We start from the raw sequence: 17,716 nt of genomic DNA, 5'->3' as shown, positions 1-17,716 counted from the left end.
TACACAATTCTTCCTTAATATAAGCGACTCATGTTTAAACAGAAACCATTAAAATGATAATAGATGTGATTCGTCGATTACGTAATGGTAGAAAATGTTTGTATTGTTAAGACCTCGCCGTCGGGAGATCGTGTAAAACACAGCTAAGTTAAGTCAATTAGTAAAGCGATCCTTAGATTTTACATTTAGACATACGCGTGCGAATACAGTGATTATTTATTACACGACTGGCCAATCAGAAACTTTGTTAACTTAACTAACTGTTTTGGCCGAGGTATGTTATTCAGGCCTGCTATTTTACCCATAACATAACACAAATAATGGTACAAAAATGTCATAGCTCACTGTGTCTTTTTTACGCAGGTGTCATGTCATGTCTAACATAAAAACATGCGATATATACCCTAAGACGATTTGCACAACCATATTGACTATTTGATACTACAGTACTCTAATAAAACAAGAAGAAAATAGTCGGGAGGTTATCATACATTCTAACGTATTATTTTTTTCTATCTGAAGTGCATGGTATTCTTACGCTAAATCCATTTACTTACTAAAACGAAAGACACCCCAAGATTACCCAATTATGAACAATTATTTTCATTTGTTTAAAAGACAACGCGTTGAGTAAAATCAGAAAATGGAACTCTTAAACAACCGCTGATGTACTTAGTCCTAGCAGTTTAACATGGATAATTGAATTGACCATGGGCCTAAAACGAATGTCTATGTGGTGCAAACATATAGCAGACTTTTCCACTATATACGAAGACTATGTTAAGATGATAATTACGCCAATTACGAGTGTGCTTAATGGAATGAAAACTGTATAATAAATGCAATGTTTACATAATATTAAAAAAAATACGTCGTGACGATATTTTTACGCGATACACTCAGTCAGCGTCCGCGTTTAATTCAGCCTCAGTAGTTATTACTATATTAATTCTATATAGTAGTAAATTGTGCATCATGCTAGCACAGAATTGACGTGGCTGCGGTTAAATATATAAACACTACTATTATAGTTATTATAGGCCCTACTAAATAATACGATTATTCTGTGTTTTCACACAATACAATTATTATAAAATTATTTTAATGAATAATTGGGTTATCATTCTTTGTTTCATACTGTTTAAGGATGAACAACCGTTTATGATAATGTTAAAATGTTATATATACGGATTTTTGTTTTTCGTAAATTGTATCCTCTCTTCGGAGAGAGAGGCTATATTGTCGGTTTATCCAGGTAAGCAGCACTCATAGACTACCAACACCACTGTTGGTTTGTGTAATTTACCAAATAAATACTTTTTATTATTGACAATCACTACAGTCTATAAAAGTACTATTTAAAAATACAATTTATACAACAATAATATAATCTATATATAAATTTACGTAAGGGCAACATTCGGTAAATCGCGCGTTATTTCTAGAATGTTTACTCGATGGTGTATAAAGTTGGTTAGAATCTCGGTACTGATTTTAACCACCTGATGTAACCCTGTTTACTAATTAAATTTAGTTAGATAATTAGTTATTGACGATTAAAACGAATTTAGGTTCTAATGGATGTCCTCATGAAAAATACCTGCACACAATAATACGAGGATACTTCGCATTTTCCTATCTCCTCCTACGATAATTGTTTTTAATAGCTGAAAACCGGTTGAACAGCTCGAGTACAGTATAATGTTGAAGACAGGCCGATTTTCTTTAAAAAAATACTATTTTGATAGATTTAATATACGTTTAAACAAATGTATTGATTTGCGATGAATGGAACATTCCAATCTCTCAGACTCCCAGTTTGTAGGTAAATTTATGAGCCATTGGTTTAACAACAGGAAGGTAAATTTATGGGCCCGTGGAGAATAAAACTTATATATAGTATTGCAATACTTTGACAATATTGTGAATACTGTACGTATTAACCATTTTTGTTCGCCATTTGAATCTAAACTGTCTTACTGTGAATGTGGTTACTGTTAGATATATAAACAAAATATACAAAGAACATTTATTACTGTGATTGTGGGTAGATTACTGACAGTTGCTTCTCAACGTTTGTAGTAATTAATAATTATAAAAAATATAAACGTCGTAGTAGTGTATCGTTATGTACTTTACTATTTCGGTCGACTACCGTATAACACGGAAAGTTTTAAAAAAGCATTATAAATCGTAAATGTTTTACTGTGTTTAGTGGTATATTATTAATAGGCCTATAAAACATTTTAAACAATATTTCGTTACTGAGTGGATAGAGAATATATTTAAAAATTGTTCTTCCCATCTTCTTCCCCATCCCTCAACTCTAATGTTATATACAAAACACAAATTGGGTTTGTTTAAATGAGTTCAGATAAAAAAATTGGACTCATTTTTAAGACAAGGCCTAATTCCCAGGGTGTTAATTTTACATAAATCATCATGTCTATTGATTCGTTTCTGTAAATGACAATGTACTATAGTCCTGCTGTACGTACATTTTTTACGCTGAAATTACTGTGTATTCGAGAACCATCTAGTAATAATAATTCCGTGATAATATGATGATCGTCTGCGTTAGATTTTATAAAGCCTTGTCTACACTATCAAACTTTGACAAAATCATGTGATGTGCCCATATATGGACATGGTGATGCCTTATCATTACCATATTTGGGTATATAACTACCATATTTGGGCACATCACACTTTTTTTTGTCAAACTAGTTTGATAGTGTAGACAGAGCTCAAGACAAACAAATCATCATTATTATAATCATTATCAACATTAATATTATTATCGGCATCATCATTTTTCTGTAACTCTTTATTTAGTTTCTTCCGTTATATATTGTTTTAATCACACCTTCCTTTATTCTCTGATTCTCCATTCATACCAATCATTCATTGTTTCAGTAAATGAAGGATGAAATGAAACAAAACTTATCGCCTTCATTGTGGTCGTTTTACCAAACACCCAGCACTGTTTCATAGAAACCCACGCACTCGTAACTTGGGCTATTTAGTTTGAAAACATTGGCCTACCATAGAGGAAATATGCCTATGTTACAATATAATAAGAAAACATTTTCGGCTGGGGAAGCCTTTTCATCACGTCATAAAATAATGTGTTTTAGATGTAATATCAATGCCATAATCTATTTGTATAAAGTGGCTCCCCCTTTATTACTTTACATTATTTAGTTATAACAATTACATTTTCCATCAGTTCGGTGTTTTGTTTTGTCATGGGCTCTGTTAACAGAAACATTAATACAATAGTGTTAGCCCTATATAATGTTGTATTACTGTACATAATATCATCTTCCTACTTCCGTTTGTCATCTTACTCGACCGCTTATATAGATGGTAAATCTTATTTCCGTTGAATTTATGATATACCTGTAGTTGTCTAGGCCTTTATACAGATTTAACACTTCTAAACTAAAGTTGCTCAAGATGTCTCTCTTTAGGTCATCGTTATTGGGACAATCTTCGTCGCCACTAAAACTTGATTGAAGTCAATGGCAGTGTGCTCGCCGTAGGAATTGGTTTATTTAAATCAATTTGAATTGTTCCGATGTACAGGCCAGAAGGATATTGTAGTAATTAAAAAATAACGAGTATTTATTTATAATTAGAGTCTACCAATTAGAGTAGGTGTTAATATTAATGAATTATTCTTCTCATTATTATTCATCTATTGTAAGTACCGTATATGTACTATAAATATATTTAGTAAAATTGAAAATGAGACCTATTATTTCAGAATGCCTCACTGAATAGTGAGTATTGGCCTAGTCCAGTTTCATGTAATGTAATTGAAAATAAACATATGAATTAGAAATTACTGCCTGGTGACAACATTGGAAATTAAAATGTATTTATACACGATGAAAATGAGGAAATCAGTGAGAATGCTTTTGTCTTTGTATTGGTATAAAGATACATTATGTACATTATATTTTGAACCAAAAGTTGGTGTTCACCTGGACAGTAATATTGAATGAGGTAACATTAAACTTTTAATTATAGAACACATTAGCGATATATAATAACAAAGAGCGAGTCAAATGGCCGAGCGGTTAAGGCAGGGGAGCCGTTTACCGTACCTAAAGAGCCAACAACATCGGTAAGAGTTCGAGGCCGACTCGCTCCTAGTTCTGGTGGAGGAACAAGTCTTCTCGGGTAAGGACTATAAACCGTAGGTCCAGTGTACACAGTTATAACCTGTGTGCACTTTAAAGAACCCAGTTCATTATTCGAAAAGAGTAGGGGGTTACGCTGGGGAACTGGTTCACAAAATAGCCCCTGTATCAGGCCTATCTGATAGGACAGTGATACATTTACTATTGGTAATCCTTGGCCACATTGCCTAAAGAAATAAAATAAAATAAATAAATAATAAAATGATACATTTAAACTTATGTACTGCCGTATAAAATCAGTTGGTGTTTACCTGGAGAGTAATATTAATGAGGTAACATTTAAACTGTTATGTAATTATAGAACACATTCGCGATATTTTATAACAAAGAGCTAAAGTCAACTGATTGTTGATAATTATTGTAAATGTTTCTGTAAAGTTTGTCAATTAACAATGAATTATCGGTGATTAAATAGGAGCTTATCTTAAAACAAGTATACTAGGCACACTGTTGGTACTGTATAGACATTATCTAACAATACCTGCGAAGACAACAATTTAGATATATCTAATTCATCAATGGACCGATCAAAATGTTAATCCACCGCTGGATTTCAAAGTGTTCTAAGAGGAAGGGGGTTTAGGATTGCATGTCGGGTAACGTTAAGAAAGTTAAGTGATATCGATCATATAACACAATAGATGATTAGGGCTACTAAAAGACCAACCGGCCGACAAGGGTATTTACAATATCCAACGATCCAAGTGGCACCAATTTGACTACCCATCTAAAACAATACATCTAAACATTAAACTGTGTGGTTAAAATGGGGTTTGCATAGAATCAAAAGCCGTTATCGACAAGTAGCCGGACGGCTAGACAAATCTAGGCCTATCTTTGTAATGATCCCACTTAATATTAAACTACTTTTTCAACAAAGGCTACATAGCCACCGATTTAATCAAGTAGGTATAATGATAGGTCATAAGAGTTCATCATTGATTTTCAATGCATTAATTAAAAATGCAATTAACATTTGGTGTCAACATGGACAAAAATACGATTAGTAATGTATACCTATAAATATAGTATAGACTATGGGAAAGTGATCCTCATCCAATCGTAGCCAAAATGTAGTACATCGATCACCATGGTACCTCACCATATTTGTGGACGGGACCCGACACGAGAAAAGACACCTGGTCACCTCCCAACGCCCCTCTGACAATTTTACTGATGAAATTCAGAAGAAAGTAAATACACACCTAAAGTTATGTCACAAAGCGTACCATTAATTAAACGGGTACCCATTAAACCACGCCCTTTTCAATACACCAGGTGCCAAACTTGATGATATTCGAACCTTTGTTCTTAGCATAATAAACATACAACTTATTCTGCTTATTGTTTTTCGGTTTAAGTCTCAAAATCTTCTTTTTTTATGTTTGTTCGGAAGATAATAATTCTTTATGCTCTAAGAAAATGATCGTAAACATTGGATACATTCTCAAGAAACCCATATTTATTTTGAAAGCTCATAAAAATAAAACAACAATGTTGATTTATTTTTTTTAATGTTCAATGTGACGTCATCAGGTTGTGGCTCGCGAACACCCCATTATTACCTGGCGCCGTCAGATTTACAACACTTAACTTTAGTTAGATTTTACCGAGTCTATTCTTCGAGTCTATCGCTTAGGCTATATTGTATTCTTCTCTTAATCCCTTTTATAAAAAGAACAGAACATCTTTCTGAATATCTTTGTCCAAAAATTTCTTTAAATGTGTGTACTTTTTTGCAAATTTGTAAATAAAAGAATTATTAAACCAATGTGGGGGAATCGATAATAATACCGTCGAATAATTATTATTGCTATTTAGTTGAAATAAATATAATTGATTAGAAAATAAAATTAAATCCTAAAAAAGACGGTTTTTCAGAATGCTCAAAATCAAACAGAACATGTGTTGAGGGTGGGGGAAACAATACATAATATTTAAGCCCATCACCGGACCCCTTTATTTAAATGATTGTATTGATTATTATTTCTATTCATTCTTATGTACATTTCAGATATTTCTAGGAATTAAAAAATATTTGTTTTATCAATAACTAAAACTGATTCATATAAATCCATATAAAAAAAACAAAACTGTACAATGATTTATTGATATCGAAAATGGTTATTGATTATCAGTGTTTTGTTATTGATACTTATGTACTGTCGGATATTATTTGTATATCTTAATAAATAACATGGTTACATATTTTTTTTATCAATAATTATATTTCATTCTCATCAATCAATATTTGAAAATGCTGGGATTGATTGACATCGGAAATAAGGTTCTAATATAACAATATGTGTACAGTACAACCATAATTAAGTTTGAAAAGTAAAATTTTATGGTTCAAGGAATAGATCATGGCCAAATAGTATCATAATCCAGCTTTTTAAAATATTAAATAATGTACTAAAATAATATCATTGAAATTCTACGATAATACATTTGTTTGTTAAAACTGATATTGAGTAACAACGAATTTGATTTGCTGATTGTTAGACAAGGGGCGGAGCTTTGATGTCAATCAACGGGCTAACACAATGAATGACAAAAAGAATAGACGGATTGTTGTCGAGAGTACAAAAAGCAAATGCACTTTTGCTGTCAATGAAGATACAAACAAATAGTCTACCGGTTCAGACCACAAAACAGAGATTTTATGTGTGTTGTAGGGGCCTTTATGTGATTTTAGAATCGTTATATCAGTTTACAGTGAAACATCAGGATCACCACACCATCGGATCACAATGATGAACATTATGGCAGACAGCTACGAACATTCATTTTGCCCAAAATCAGCGTTCATGGAAATTCAACAGATGCAATCACCGCAGCTACCGTATGGGTCAGGTAACCCGCATCAGTATATACCCCCACCCGGTATGAGGTGCGCAACTGGACCACCGCAGTCTCATCACGAGGGTCATCCGTACCCTTCGGCTGCTTCTATGCAACACCCGCGTTCCATAGGTTATCCGTTTTCAATGAATCCAATGAATTCTCACCGCCATCATACTTATCCGAACGTTTGTCCGATACCAAGTCCTACAACTGACGGTAAGAGATTATAATAATTAATTTAAAACTAATTTAGGCCTAAGCATGTATTGTGTATGGTGTCCGGCGGGAGATAGTTTCACCATGTAAGTTCTATTTATTTGGTGTTAGCCGAAACCGTTCAAATTCATTTCAATGTAAATGTTTTTTATATGTTTACAAATGACAATAAATTTACTTGACTTGACTGACTTGAAATTTGTTTTATAATGAGGTTTCTTGAATAATTAATTTTTCATCATTAGGCCTACACATATTTATTCTGTGATCAATTTTTCCAATTTTAAATAAAAGTCATTTAGTTTATGGTTTATAAATTGTATATAGTTGTGATCGTATTCGTAACATTTTTAAAATAAAAAATATCAATATTGTATTTCTGAATATTCTTATATCCTTTAATATGATGTATTTTCATACAGTATGTCCTGATGATAAAACTGAATTAAAGGGAAAGTTAAATCACAAAGGAAAGAAGATACGAAAACCTCGAACTATTTACAGCAATATCCAATTGCAGCAATTAAACCAACGGTTCCAACTAACACAGTATTTAGCCCTACCAGAACGAGCAGAATTAGCGGCATCCTTAGGTCTTACACAAACACAGGTAAACAAATTATTTTGTAAAGTTACTTTAATGCTTATACCCCTTTCACACCAAAACTCCGCTGTGATCTCCAGAGAACATGTTCAGCTGTTCAATCCCCAATGTTTTGAACTCCGGAGTTGTTTGATTGTGCCTTTCACACCAAAACACCGGAGTTTTGTTTTTGGTGTGAAAGGGCGGTATTAGATTGACATTACAATCTTTTTTTGGGGCACGCACTTCAAAAGATATCCATAATAAGGGGGAACTTGGTTAACGAAGGTATTGGGGTTCTCTGTATAGTACTAATATCGTTCGTTTACTGTTTGAAAGAAATTAGTAGATTGACTTCGAACCCTATTAAGAGTACATCTTTGGAACGAAGTCTCATAAAAAATAGAGGGGTTGGTTTTAGTGTTAAAACACACCGCCCGAATGTTTCCTCAATAGGATTTCCCCTGAATAGCTTTGTACCAGTAATAGGCCAATACCTTGGCGATGCAATTTTGACAATACAATAGAACCCATATTAAGGGGACAATTTCGGAACCAAACAAGTCGTCCTCCTAATGTGGGTGTCCCGTGAAAATAGTGGTTGGTCGTAATGTTAAGACACACAATATGCTTAATTCGTTTCAAGGAAAACTGTCTATTTAAGGGATGTACACTGTGTATAAAAACATACATTCCTTTTATGGATGTCCCCTGAATAGGTGAGTTGTGCTGTATATTCTAAAAACCTAGTATATGACACGAATTATAACAAAACACTTTCGATTGGTGATTCAAATTGCTAAAACTAAACATGTTTATTACAACATGCTATGAGGTGAAATGCATAGTTTATTCCAAATAACAATACAAACATACAATGTTTATTTAAAATATGTAAAATTAGAAAACGAATTAATTTACGGACAATACCAGGTAGTAAATAGTGCGACAGATATTGCAGCAGTAACAATTCAAATCATCGTCTGTCACGGAATACCGACGCGGCACCTGTTGTACATTTAGACCTACAGTTTTAATTAATGAATTAATTAAACCTACCGGTAACATTGCTCTCTTTTGTTATACAAAACGACAAAAATCGTTCAACAACAGAAGATTTTTTTTTACAGTTTCTGTACTTAATTTCCTTACATTGTGAATTCCGATATTTTATATTGATTTTGTATCTATTTGTTTCTTTTTCCGTTTGCTATCCATCATTTCAAACATTCCTTTTTTGACCAGGCGTGTCTATTTTTTCAATGAAATGAAATAGCTGATGTCATGAGAATGTCAAGTGTTAGTCTCCGTTTTAATTGAGCTTTATATAAGTTTATATTGACACTGTTGATTGGTCTATTTGTAATATAAATATTTTTATATAGTTTATTATATATCATAGTTGTTACTTTGGGAGTACGGAACCTGAACTCTTGTTATAGTGATTAGGTTCACTTTTAGGTTCCTGCCTACTCCCTTAGTTTCTGTGTGTTTGTAACTTGTTTTTGGCAATAAATAATAATAATAAATCCTCCATGGTGTAAACGTCATACAGACCTAAGGAAACAAGTTCATAGAACTTTAACGAGTTGAATCGATCTAATTCGAACTGTATATTCATTTTATTTGATGTCTCCAAAAAATCATAACGAACAATGCTACTTTAATTAATAATTATAGGGCCATGAATATACATTAGAACCATTTTTGGGACACCTATTAAATGAAGGGTATACACTTCCCGTGACAGACGAACAAAGGGCAATATGTTTTAACACATGCCGCCACGGGGGATACCACTTATAAAGGGACACTTTGTTCGTTCCCCATTTAACATAATTCCCACCCAACCCCTATGATTGCTGTTACTATTTTTAATTATTGTTAACGACTATGTAACATGTGCATTTTCTCTGTTGATTTGATCGGATAAAGCCCACTGGTTTAATTGTTCTTTATTTTAACACTGTTTTCTTATGGATAAAACATCTGCCTAACTTATTGAAATATGTTGACATTTTAAATATATCTTGTAATTTTCTTTACAATATATTTCACAACAAATAGAATAAAAAAATACTACATGTATAATTATTTTTAAAAAGAAAAGATCAAAACTCATACATTCAATAATAGTAATAATATCAATTGATGGGATTAATATATAAATGATATTCTGACGCTGCAATACAACACACTTAAATGTGATCAAAATCAAATTGAATCCGAATAAATTCGAAGACAATTCAACTATTATTAAAAAATTAGGGCAAAAAAAAAATAAGGACATGCTACATTCTGTTAGTTGAAATTTAACAATGAGGGTAACAAGTAGGCCTACTGGTAACCAATTTAATTGAATTCATTATTACAATGCTTTAGTCTTGGATAATACGCTTTGTACTCGTCTTGACAGAGATCACAGCAGTTCTTAGTATGACTTAATGAAACAAATGGAATTGTGTATTTCATTATGTAAACAAGTCTATGTAGTCTAATGCTTAAGACAGAACGTCTCTCTGCCGCTGGCAGCTTTGATTGTATCCTATGTTCTTAAAGTAAAAGTAAATCAGACAGCACGCGACACAGCTTTTCGATGTCATTGACTCCAATAATTTACTGTACCAGTACCCGGCACCGTATACAACATCAACTGCCACAGTCATAGCACTATACCACAAGCATCGACAACATTCCACTCCCGGTACCAATAAAAGTAAGCACCCAGCCTCCTACAAAGGACCTGACTCCAATAATTTGCAGTAATAATCTTTACCAATAACACTCCGCACGGTACTGACTACGACACAAGTAACGACATTTCCAGTGGGTCACTACCGGTCCAATAATCACCAGTTTCCACACTAACGGGACTACAATTGCCACAATTATTCGCTAACACCAACACGGGCATAACAAATATCCACATCAGTTGATGTCGGCCGCACCATGAATTGATGCAACACACGCGTGTTAAAATTCAGATGGATCGTTACGGGTTGTGTACGCGCGCCTTAAAATGCTGATAAAACGCTACGATACACGCGCATATACTTTGAATCTCTTCGCTGAGCTCATTGCATTCATTTTCAATGTTTATTTTTGTATCAATTATTGGAGTGTTTATTATACATTTTGATAATTATGATACGACAATTTTTAATAATGTTTTTCTAACTATTGTCTCATAATTAAACAAAGTTTAATAATAAAAAAAAGTTATACAATAGAACATATTTACCTCGTTTAGGCCTAAACAATGAGAACAAAATTATTGCAAGGCGACGTCGTTGTCCTACTTATTTTATATCGGACAATGAACCTTTCCGTCTTTTGTTAAACAATACATTTAGAGTATTTTCAACTCCATCGGAAGAAACGTGTCTATCTTAAGAATTGAATTCTGCTTAAAGAAAACCATTGTATTCTATGCTGGATAACTATTATTTGTGTTTATAATATTTTTACTCCACAACACAAATACAAAATTCAATTGGTTAGTTATACGATATTAGTATGTTACTTTCTTATATAACCTATAAACACTCACTTAAATTTGCCCTATTTGTAAAGATAACGAAATTCCAATTAATTGTAATTAATTTGACAAATATTTGTTAAATTCAAACATCATCGTTTAATTACTACTAGACAAATCAAAGACTTAAAAACCCTTGAGATACTGATTCATTTTGTTAGATACACGCTAAGTATCATAGGCTAAATTAAGCATCCTTCTCTTCATTGAAAAGAAAGGAGACATTACGTAATGCGTGGTGCGGCAGACGTCACATACACGCTTGATGTAATGCTTAACCGTGCTTCACGCCACTTCTGAAAACATTGCATCGCGGGGCTTCATAAGAAGCCTAGAACGATCAGGTGACCACCTGTTGCTCTTCGGATTGGAGTCATTTACCGACTCAAGAGGCAGCACAAAGCGACTGAAATGTTAATGAGAAAGACCGAATCAAGTAATGAATTGGCTAATTACTTGACTTATTGAAATGCGTTAATTAATGAGACACGCGTATGATATAATCTGCTCACTGCTTTAGTGTTATCTTCAGCTGCGCAGAGAGTTAGGACTGCTGCCTTTTTAGAGGTACAGTAATAGGCCTAAGCTGAGGAAACAAAATCCAAATCCGCCTACAATATTGTATACTTTTGTCCATATCTGTGGTTTAATGTCAAAATTAGGCAATTTAATCAAACAGTATAATCAATAATAGCTATACAAACACATTCGTCATTAATTTACTTAAAAATCTGAAAGTAAAAGTTACACTTTCAATATAACTGACAACATTTAAAAAAGTATAGGCTATCATTGATAGTATTTATTAATCTAAAAAGTGTTCTCGTTACAGTATCGATAAAATGAATACAAGTACTGGTAATTATATATTAATAATACAGTATTGAAATATAATTAACGTATACAATTATTGTTGTCAATATATAATTATATCATAATGTTATCTATTATTACATTAATTGTTTTATCAATAATTACTTCGTAACAATTTAACTTAATATGTATCATTCAAAGAACGCGTGGATTAGAAAAAGAAAAGCAATCACTTTAGCACCCTTTATTATTCTTACTGAACCCTATCAGGGTATATTGCCCTGGCCTTAAACCTTGCTAGGGGCTGACAATATGCGTGAAGGTAGCTTGTATCTATTATCGCATGGTCAGTCATGAGAACGTAGCTTTCGCATCCTTGAGGAAGCGCACGATATGATCATTGTTCCTATTTCTGTGTTCTTTCTATAGAATCTATTCAACATGCTTAGAATTTTGGTATACAATGAACTCTAGGTTGTTGCTGTTCTATGTTATTTTCTTTTAATAAAAACGTGTTTCTGAACAAAACCAAATAGTGTATTAGCTTCACGCGTCAAGGTCGCCAGATATTAATTGATAGTAATAATAACCTGCTAAAAGTACAGCATCCAAAGAAACGAAATATTGCGCATAGAGACTATTTGTAATTTGCGCTATACAAATTTAAAACTATTAACCATTATTTGTAAAAATACATTTATAACTAAAATGCTAAAACTAAATATAGAAAGCAAAAAAATGTACACTATTTATAATAGCATAAACAACCAAGTGCCTTTATATTTTAAACTTATTTTTTAAACTTAAAGTCTTGATTTCTTAATGTTTCATTTATTTTTCTTTCTTTACAGGTTAAAATTTGGTTTCAAAACCGAAGATCAAAATACAAGAAAGTGCTTCGTCATCAACAAATAACGCACAGCAAACAGAGTCCATCGACAACACAGCAGCAGATTCCACCCCTAGGCTCACCTCATAAAGCACACTCAACGACACAACTCGACGAAGAACGAGCATCACCCGACACATGGGAAATGAGAGCCAACTTAAAGCATTCGCAGAGTTCATATGGGCCTCACCAACAGCAATACGGCTGGTACCCACAGCAGACTGAAGTGTCACCTCAACAGAACTACCACCAACACGTTAACAACGGTCATCATATGACACTGAGTCAAGTGCAACAAGCTATTTAACACCAATAACAAAACAAATAGGCCTATATTGAATAAAATAATTTATATGAAAACAGAAGTTTGGTACAGTATAAAGCTGCTCCAAATACACATTCGAAGTCGGTTATCTAATGGCTCTCCTACTAAAAGTCTATACTAACAGACGGTTGTTAAAGAACATGACAAGGATCTTTATAGAAAAAAAAATTGGTTAAAAAATCTTTTTTCCCTTTCATTTTCCAATCTGTGTTTTAAATAACTGGATCCTTTAGATCTATAGTAAGTTTCCCAAACAATACAGTAGATGTGAATCCATCATTTAACCACCACGGTACAAACCTAGCCCAAATGCTTCAATGAATGACATAACGGGAGTATTTTGTTATTATTTTTCTCTTCTACTTGGTATTTTCTTCCAATAGGAGTGTCTGTATTGGCTTATTTGTCAGAAAAGTCTCTATCGGGTATGTACCAACCAAAAACAATCCTTCTCATAATGTGTAAATAAACTAGAAATGTAAAACAAAATAGATTGTAATTGATAAGAATGTTGTGTTATAGCTATTGTTAATATTATTATGTACATAACGAATAAATAAATTGACAAAGTTTATCTGTAAAATCGCATGTAGTTTGTTGTTACATTTATTATGGTTATTAGAGTGCAATTTAAGATGGAACGATTCTACATTTTGGTCGCATTTATCAGAGATTTTATGTTCATTATGTGAATTGAAGAACTGTCGCTTTAAAACTGTCTTGCTGACCTGCTTTAATACATATAGCTCTAATAACGTGAAAAAAGATGATTTAATTTTTACTGCTTTTACAATTAATTACTGGTATATTCCAAACTCCAAGATTACATAATGGATTGTCAAAATGTACATAGGATATTTTGACAAATCTTTTCATCGTTGTCGAGTCAAAAATAAAATATAACATACTCGGAAACGTTTCATAAAACAGTAAAAAACAAAAACTGAAGAACACAATTTCAGGGTCAAATTCAACAATAGACTATAGTAAGTAGATCAATAAACTGGTTTTAATAATAGTAGATAACCCAACACGTTATTTAAAGTTTTTAGATAATATCACAATAACAAAAACATGTTAGGATGGCATTGACATTGAAAGTATAATGCATCTAAAAATAATGGGTACAATTCCTGTTTAGAACACGTTTTGCCGAATTCCCCCACGCTCGATTGGGCTAGAATAGATATGAGGTAGAATCGTTCACCCTTCTGTTCAGTTTGGAGTCATTCACACAAACCTTTTATTCAAGCGATTGTTAGTGTATCAGACTTGTTGGCGCTTGGCAATGTTTGCAGTATGATGCTTATTTTATAGTTTTATAGTAGATGGATTTTGATGAGGATATTTGGATCTTCAGACCATGTTAAAGAATAACGTATTGATTAATATAATATAATATAATTATAACTCATAGATACAACATACAGTTGTCATCAAAAGAAGCGGGTGCTTGTCAGTCTGAATTAAGTTGTAAAATGTTTACATTAAACTGAACTTTAGTTATATTTAGTAATACAGTTTACACTTAAATGAAGAAGACTCTTTTATTTTGTGCAACATGAACATGTTTGACGCCCTCTATAATCACAACACAATCTCAATAAATATTTTCTGGGACTTTCTCCAGGTTTCTTTCTAACAGAAAAGTTTTTGAACAAAAGAGGGCGACATTCAAAACATTTAAATCAAAAGTGGCAAAATTTCTAATCGTCGGATAATGGAGAAATTAATTTAGCTAAACTTATCCATGTATGCCTATAAGTAGCCTACATGATGATACAGAAGCAAAATGTGCTCATATTTTACTTTATTTTTGTTTAATACGCGCCAGTATTCGTTCGATCATGGACCTTATATAAATAAATCTCTACTTATAGGTCCACGGCAAAATTTATCATGAATTTGTGTAAATAAGTGATGCAGACCAATACATCTACTGTATAAACATTGTTTTTTTCGTTTGTAGATTGCTACCACTTTTATTCATTCAATAATCACTTCATATTCGCAAGAAAATTGCATCTAGTTTGTGAATACAATTTTGTTGTCATTTTTATGAATACTTCATTTATGAATAGCGTAATTAGTAAGTCTAGTACCTTAACAAGAAGAGGGCAGTGTTCTAAAAAAAAATTGACGATTACATAGTTTTCAACTGAGATACGAGTTCAAACACATTAAACTAAAATAGTAAGTAGTAATTATGCTAAACACGTGTATAATAAACATTATGAGCGTACTAGTATTGTTGCGCTTCATAAACTATAATTGAATAGATGTTGATGATTAAAACTGGAGCCAATCGTGTCTATCTGCTGCGCAGTCTAGGAATATACAATTAACATTTTGTCGGCATTAATAGGTATTCTCGATCTAAGTAGTATAGTAACATAGAAAGGAAAGAATATCATACAGGTAACCTGACTTGAGTATGGTAAGAATAAGATAGAAACAGAAATAGTGTGAGGCCTGCCTATTCAACAATCAAGGAGGAACTAACTGGGCCTATAACAATACATCTTCCAAACCCTCCATGCATTATAGTGTAGGATGAAGACATTTTAAGTTTTAACAGCCTCCAGAAGCGTTTACCAGTGAAAAAAATAATTATTTGATTTATTGATATTGTTTACGATGTAATATCTGTGTATGAAAAGAAAGAAGGGGAGCAGACGTGAAATAAAAAAAAACTGTACATGCTCATTTCAAATTCTTTTTCAAGAGTTTATATTGAGGTGATTAGCTAGGCCTACTTGAACACGGCTGGATCCTTATTGTCTCATTATGTGTCCTTCACAATTATGTGTCCTATAGTTTAATAGCAGTGTACACAATTATAATTCCTCTGTGGCACACAATGTGAAATTGGGTCATGATCTATTCGGTATGAGGTTCAGTAAAACACTGAACATGAATGATAATTGATCAATTATGTACAATTACAATATACATTTATGCGAAGCAACCGAAAAATGTAAGTCACTGAGTATGTTGTTCCTGTTGGCAGTTACAGATAGCTAGTTACACAATCATTAGTTACACAGCTGCGATCGCAATTTATGAACCTGCGGGTCGCTAATGAGTGCACCTGTAATCGTGCCAGTTTGTCATTCTTGTAAACATTAAACTGTTGCGTTATTTTATAATATGCCCACAGGCTAGAAAATTAAAGAACAACATAGATACATTCTTAATTGAGATGTGCCGAATTTTGTGTCTCGACACGAACAGCCTCTTCGATTATTACTTCAAATTAATTTCAATTTCAATATTAACCTTGACATACATAATATATCTGATATTATGTATAGTGTATGCCTTTATATTCATTCGGGTAGGAAAATATTAATAGATACATTTTAACCATCGGTTATATATTGATTTCATCTGTCAACATATATTAAGGTTTAAGTTCACTGTGATAAGGCATATCATTCTTTTATGGCTTTTGATTTTTATCTAATCAGCAGACAATTTTAGCGTCAAAATGACGAATTAAAATCTAGTTATTATTATCATTATTGTTATGTGTGTGTATGTATAAACTATACATTTGAAAAACAATCTTTCTTCCTTGCAGCCAGCAAAAAAGAAAAACTCACACTAAAAACTTGAATACATTTGGTGAATGTTTGTCTTAAAAAAAAGAAAGATTGGATTTGAACCCTACACAATGTACCGTAATCAAGGTAACCACGCTACAGTGAAGTAAATGACTCGATGATTCATAAGCCTAATTGGAAAGTATATTATTATCATTGTCTGGACTTTTACAAAGGCAAGAATGATGATATACAAATTGGATGTTATGGCCAAAAAATGAAAGGCAGATAGATTAAATCAAGGTACGTAGAATTAGTTTATAATTATTTGTATAATACTTATATTATTTCTAAGACTTGTCAAACCCGCTACACATCAGGGTAGAAATCCCAAGGTGACGGGTTGCCAAGCCTATTGTAAATTAAACGTTTATTCAATCAGTATTTTTAATACACGGGTTCCTGTTCTATTATGGATAAAAAAAATCCTAGTTATGTCAGTTGGATTTCACCTTGAGTAATGTATTGGAAATGATCTAAGTTGTAAACCACACCCCCCATATTGTATCAAAATCCCTTGTATTCGCTTGGATCGAGATGAAACAAGTAGATAAAGGGTTGAATATAATCTAGACTGGATTACAGAACTGCAGGCGGAGGAAACAGGTTACAATATGAGTTTGTTCAGGTGAATCACCACAAGGCTCGTGGCAATTTAAGCCTATCTTATACCGTACACAGGTGAGCTAAGT

At 32.7% G+C, this 17,716-nt stretch overlaps 1 protein-coding gene across 1 annotated transcript; it reads left to right on the top strand.

Moving 5' to 3' along the window:
• Positions 1-6,731: 6,731 nt before the first annotated feature.
• On the top strand, positions 6,732-13,935 carry LOC140040405 (homeobox protein Dlx6a-like). Its single transcript, XM_072086311.1, has 3 exons — positions 6,732-7,271; positions 7,694-7,881; positions 13,057-13,935. The coding sequence occupies exons 1-3, from the start codon at positions 6,962-6,964 to the stop codon at positions 13,399-13,401; spliced, it is 843 nt and encodes a 280-aa protein (XP_071942412.1). The 5' UTR covers positions 6,732-6,961; the 3' UTR covers positions 13,402-13,935.
• Positions 13,936-17,716: the final 3,781 nt, after the last annotated feature.

The sequence above is a fragment of the Antedon mediterranea genome, chromosome 2 (genome assembly GCF_964355755.1).
Source record: "Antedon mediterranea chromosome 2, ecAntMedi1.1, whole genome shotgun sequence".
Classification (NCBI taxonomy): domain Eukaryota; kingdom Metazoa; phylum Echinodermata; class Crinoidea; order Comatulida; family Antedonidae; genus Antedon; species Antedon mediterranea.
Note: the sequence above shows the minus strand (reverse complement) of the source record. Positions and strands in the feature narration are given on the sequence as shown.